Source organism: Sus scrofa, chromosome 10 (assembly GCF_000003025.6).
Source record: "Sus scrofa isolate TJ Tabasco breed Duroc chromosome 10, Sscrofa11.1, whole genome shotgun sequence".
In the NCBI taxonomy this organism is placed as follows: domain Eukaryota; kingdom Metazoa; phylum Chordata; class Mammalia; order Artiodactyla; family Suidae; genus Sus; species Sus scrofa.
In genome coordinates this window covers 32110129-32115868 of record NC_010452.4, presented here as the reverse complement: position 1 = coordinate 32115868, position 5740 = coordinate 32110129, and the positions used below count along the sequence as shown (strand labels likewise).

The following is a 5740-nucleotide window of genomic DNA, read 5'->3' as shown; positions in this document are numbered from 1 at the left end:
GCTGTGCTCTTGGCTCACTGAGGGGGTGCTGACACAATCCCTTCGCTACTGCTTCCCTTCCCAGGCTGCCCAGGCCTGCCTAGTTCTGCTTTTGTTACCAGGAAAGCTATATGGTATAATGATGGCCCCTGTTCCCAGGCGAGGGTGCTCAATCTGGTGTCCTAGCTTCCCCTGGGGACTCCCTGAGCAAGAGGAGTTCATTCCTCCAAAGCAGCCTTGTAGGATGTTCCGAAAGTCAAGAGCTTTTGTCTCTCAAAGCTGAGACCCCTTCCCTGTGACTCTCCAGGTCTCAGTGTTGTCTTGGTGCGGGAGCCTGTGTGGCTATGAGGTGGTGGTGGGGTGCCTCCATGCTGAATCGCCCCAGCTCCCTGGGTGCTCCTTCTTCTTCCCTCTCCCACTCTGACCTCTGGCTTCCAGGTCTGTCTGTCAGTATCCCTGAGAAGGATGGCCCCAGGATGGCCATATGGCCCACAATGGGGCTGGACCTGGCCCAGACTGATGGGATGAGGGCTGTCCTGGAGGTCAGATTCTTTTTCTTTTCCTTGATTTTTTAAAAGTATAGTTGATTTATCATGTTGTTCCAGTTTTGCTGTACAGCAAAGTGACCCGGTTATACATACCTATACTTTCTTTTTCTTATATTATCTTCCATCATGGTGTATCCAGGAGATTGGATATAGTTCCCTTGCTATACAGCAGGACCTCGTTGCTTATCCATTCAAAATGTAGTAGTTTGCATCTACTAACCTCAAACTCCCAGTCCATCCCACTCCCTCTCCTCTCCCCCTGGGCAACCACAAGTCTGTTCTCTATGTCTGTGAGTCTGTTTCTGTTTTGTAGATAGGTTCACTTGTGCCATATTTTAGATTCCACATGTAAGTGATATCGTATGGTATTTGTCTTTCTCTTTCTGACTCACTTCACTTAGTATGGGAATCTCTAGTTGCATCCATGTTGCTACAAATGGCATTATTTTGTTCTTTTTTATGGCTGAGTAGTATTCTATTCTATATATGTACCACATCTTCTTAATCCATTCATCAGCCAGTGGATATTTAGATTGTTTCCATGTCTTGGCTATTGTGAATAGTGCTGCTATGAACATAGGGGGGCATGTATCTTTTTGAATTATAGTTTTGTCTGGATAGATGCCCAGGAATGGGATTGTTGGATCATATGTTAGTGCTGTACTTAGTTTTCTGAGGAACCTCCATACTGTTTTCCATAGTGGTTGTATCAATTTACATTCCCACCAACAGTATAGGAGGGTTCTCTTTCCCCCACACCAGCTCCAGCATTTGTTGTTTATAGACTTATTCTGGCCATTCTGACCACTGTGAGGTGGTACCTCATTGTAGTTTTGAATTGCATGTCTTTCTTTCTTTTTTTTTTTTTTTGCTTTGGCTTTTTGAGGCCGCACTTGCCGCACATGGAGGTTCCCAGGCTAGGGGTCCAATCAGAGCTGCAGCCGCTGGCCTATACCACAGCCACAGCAATGCCAGATCTGAGCCGCATCTGTGACCTACACCACAGCTCACAGCAACTTCTGATCCTTAACCCACTGAGAGAGGCCAGGGATCGAACCCACAACCTCATGGTTCCTAGTCAGATTCGTCTCCACTGCGCCATGACGGGAACTCCGCATTTCTTTAATAATTAGTTTTGTTGAGCATTTTTTCATGTGCCTGCTAGTCATCTGTATATCTTCTTGGGAGAAATGTCTTTTTAGGCCTTCTGCCCATTTTTTGATTTGTTGTTTGGAGTTTTTTTGGTTGTGTTGTATGAGTTTGCATATTTTGAAGATTAAGCCCTTGTCAGTTGCATCATTTGCAACTATTTTCTCCAATTCCCTAGGTTGTCTTTTCATTTGGTTCATGGTTTCCTTTGCTGTGCAAAATCTTGTAAGTTTCCATCAGGTCCCATTTGTTTATTTTTCTTTTTATTTCTACTGCCTTGGGAGACTGACTTAAGAAAACATTTGTATGGTTGATGTCAGAGAATGTTTTGCCTGTGTTCTCTTCTAGGAGTTTTATGGTGTCATGTCTTTTGTTTAAGTATTTAAGCCATTTTGAGTTTACTTTTGCGCATGGTATGAGGGTGTGTTCTAGTTTCACTGGTTTACATGCAGCTGTCCAGTTTTTCCAGCACCACTTGCTGAGAGACTATTTTTTCCCATTTTATAGTCTTGCCTCCTTTGTCTAAGAATTGACCCTAGGTGTCTGGGTTTATTTCTGGGCTCTCTATTCTGTTCCATTGATCCATAAGTCTGTTTTTGTACCATTACCACACTGTCTGGATTACTGTAGCTTTGTAATATTGTCTGAAGTCTGGGAGAGTTATGTGAGGTCAGATTCTGTATGGACAGATGGGCCTTCAACCCTGGCTGCTCAGTCTTTTCTCACACATTTATCTATTCTCAGGACAAGTGTGTCTTGAGTGACTGCCTTGTGCCAGGCCATGTGCTGGACACCAGGGAGACAATGGAAACCAAAATAGATGTGGTCCCTGTCCACGAAGGTGAGCAAACTAGCAATTATAACTCAGCATGTTGAGTTCTGCTAGAGGAGAGGAGCAGAGGGCCCTGGGGAGCTTTGGAGGGAGGGAGACGCCTTAACTTAGCCTGGAGTCAGGGAAGGCTTCCTGGAGAGTCATCCAGACCCAGATGGGAAGCCAGGCAGGCAGAAGAGAGAGAAGAATGTTGCAGACAGAGGGAGTGGTATGGGTGGATGGACCTGCTCCTCCACCCCAGGCAATAGAGTTGGGCTCCCTGGCTCTTCCCCAGCCAGTTCCCAATAATCCCTTTCCCCTTACTGGCACTGGGTCCCTGAGATGCCTTGATGCTTGAGCACCTGTCCCAGGGAGCAAAGACTTGGAGGCTTGAGAGAGTTTAGCTTGTACAGGGAACCAACTCAAGATTAGTATTGTGTTGCTGAGCTGTGGGGTGAGGTAGGGCTGTGAGGAGATGGGGGTAGGGGTGGACTGGGGGAGCTGATCTTGAGGACACAGGGTGTTGCGTGGAGGTCGGGGAGGAGGTTGCTCGGGATGCAGGGTGGAAATGAATCCTGCCATCCATCTCCCCCCTTCCTGTCACTGTTCCTCTGGACAAACAGCAAACAGACAGCAGACAGATTCGTGGGTACCAGCTGGGCTTTATTGAAAGCATTGCAGTCTGGGTGTGGAAACACTGTGCTTCCGCCACACTCAGTCTCACTCCCACTCCCAGTGACGCTCCTGGAGGCCTGGTCCTCTCTGCCGGTGCTTGTCTCCCCAGGGCTTCAGTGATTCACATTCTTTCACTCAGAACACAGGACACAGGGCTCCCTGCGGGACTGTCAGGGGCTAGTTGCGGTGGTGCTTGCTCTGGGGGAGGAAGGGAGATCAAGGTCATACAAGCACAGGGGCTCAGAGGGAGGAGCTGGGGGTGAGGAGGGCCGGGCTTGCCTTAGCAGATTTCCTCTTCAGTCTCTTGATGATGCGCTCCACCCAGGGCTGGCCAGGGGGTGCACAGAGCTCGCGACCTTTCAGCGTGGTGAACCTGGAGTCAGAAGCCAGAGGTCAGGGAGTTCTCATCGTGGTGCCGTGGAAATGAATCCAACTAGGAACCATGGAGTCGCAACCCCTGGTTCAACCCCTGGCCTTGCTCAGTGGGTTAAGGATCCAGCGGTGCCATGTGCTGTGGTGTAGGTCACAGACATGGCTTGGATCCTGCCTTGCTGTTTCTGTGGCTGTGGTGTAGGCCAACAGCTGTAGCTCCATTCCACCCAGAGCCTGGGAACTTCCATATGCCATGGGTGCGGCCCTAATAAGCAAAAAAAAAAAAAAAAAGAAAAAAAAAAAGTCTGAGGTCAGCAGAGTTCCTGCTGTGGCGCAATAGGGTAGCAGCATCTCGGGAACACTGGGACATGGGTTCAATCCCTGGCTTGGCACAGTGGGTTAGGGATCCAGCATTGCCTCAGCTGCAGCTCAGATCTAATCCCTGGCCTGAGAACTCCATATGCAGGGTGCCCCCCACCAAAAAAAAAAAAAAAAAAAAAAAAAAGAAAGAAAACAACTCTGTATAATAGAAGTCAGAGGTCAGAGAAAATAGAGCCCTGACACTCAACTTCCTGGCAGGTCCTGATGTAAGGGACAGAGGTGGGGGACCACACCTGGGAACCTGTGTCAGGGGCTTCGTTGCAGGGTTTGGGCTTGACTAGGAAAAGAGAGATAAGAAGGTGGGGCGTGGGTGGCATCAGCGGCTGATGGGCAGATGAGAGAAGACAGGCTTTTCCCACAACTCACACCACGGCAGGCAGCCTGCAGCCATCTCGAATGAGCAGGTAGCGAAAGGCTCGAACCAGATTCCCAGGGATGGGGTGCTGAGTCACAGACAGGCAGCAGTCTTCAGCATCGTTGGCATCTCCCAGAGCTAGGGTGGGGTTAGGGGAAAGAAGATAGTGTCAGGGTGTTCCCTGGTGGCTCAGTGGGTTAGGGACCTGGTGTCGTCACTGCTATGGCTCTGGTTATAGCTGTGGTGCCAGTTCAGTTCTTGGCCTGGGAACTTTCACATGCTGCAGGTGAGGCCAAAAAAAAAAAAAAAAAAAAAAAAGGGAAAAAAGGAAAAAGAAAAAGAAAAGAAGTGGTGTCAGGACACAAAGACTTTGAGAAGGGGAGGCCACAACCCTCGCAGGGCTTAAGGACACCTGTGTGTGTATGGAGGCAGATATACCTGAATGATTTTCAACCAGTATGTACCAGTATGGCCCCTCCTGGCTCCTAAATAAATGGCAGTACTTCTAAGCTATTTGGCAAACAACCACTGCCACGAGCCCCATAAACTGCCTTCCTTCTGCCCTGATCGTCCCAACCTCTATTCCAAGTCCTTCCAACTTCCCCGTAAATGGAGAGTTCATGCTGTGACTTTGGTAGGGGGATGGATGTGGGGTGGGGTGGCAGGAGGCTGGTATTAGTAGAACTTAGAAATGGTTAAATATTTGGGGGGTTTTGTTTTCTTTTGTTTTTGGCTATGCCCATGGCATGTGCAAGTTCCTGGGCCAGGGATTGAACTCATGCCACAGCAGTGACCCAAGCCACTGCAGTGACAATGCCAGATCCTTAATCTACTGGGCCACATGGGAACTCTGAAATATTTTGACTATTAGCCATGCCGTAGCAGCTCCTATTCTCCCCACCTTAAGCAAATAAATACTGTTCTCTCTTTCTGCCTGGAGAACCGAGGCAGCAGGAGATAGAGCTGCAGAGAGAGGGGTGGTGGTAGACCCTGGATCCACCAGGGAGGCCCAGGGACACCCACACCCCCTGGCACATACAGGGCATGGGGAACCCCCAGGTTCATGGCAACATGCAGCCCTAACTCAGTGTCCCTCACGTCCAGTGCCAAGCAGTCTGAGACCCAAACATCCCGCTACTTCCCCTCCACCCTCAGCCTCCCCTTAGCCTTACCAGGAGAAGTCCAGAGGCTTAGCAGGCTGAGGGCCAGTAGTGTGGCTGCATAGGATGCCATCAGGGTGAACAGACTCTCAGCAAGCGTGTGGACACGAGTGGATCCAGGGCAGGCAGGAGTCCGTGTGAAGCTGAGACTTGGCTGGGAAGCCTGGGGTGCGAGGGAGCCTGGGAATGCGAGTGTGGAAGCTGGATGGAGCCGGCAGTGCCTCCTATTTATGGTCCGGAACTTTCACTTTCTCTGCTCTGAAATTCCCCTCCAAGTCCATTCTGTGGATTCCCCGCTGCCCCCCTCTTT

The 5740-nt window shown here is 49.6% G+C and overlaps 1 protein-coding gene across 1 annotated transcript; it reads right to left on the bottom strand.

Moving 5' to 3' along the window:
• On the bottom strand, positions 3340-5503 carry CCL19 (C-C motif chemokine ligand 19). Its single transcript, NM_001170516.1, is given in 4 exon segments — positions 3340-3360; positions 3442-3535; positions 4282-4408; positions 5443-5503. Coding segments are annotated over 4 exon segments (303 nt in total).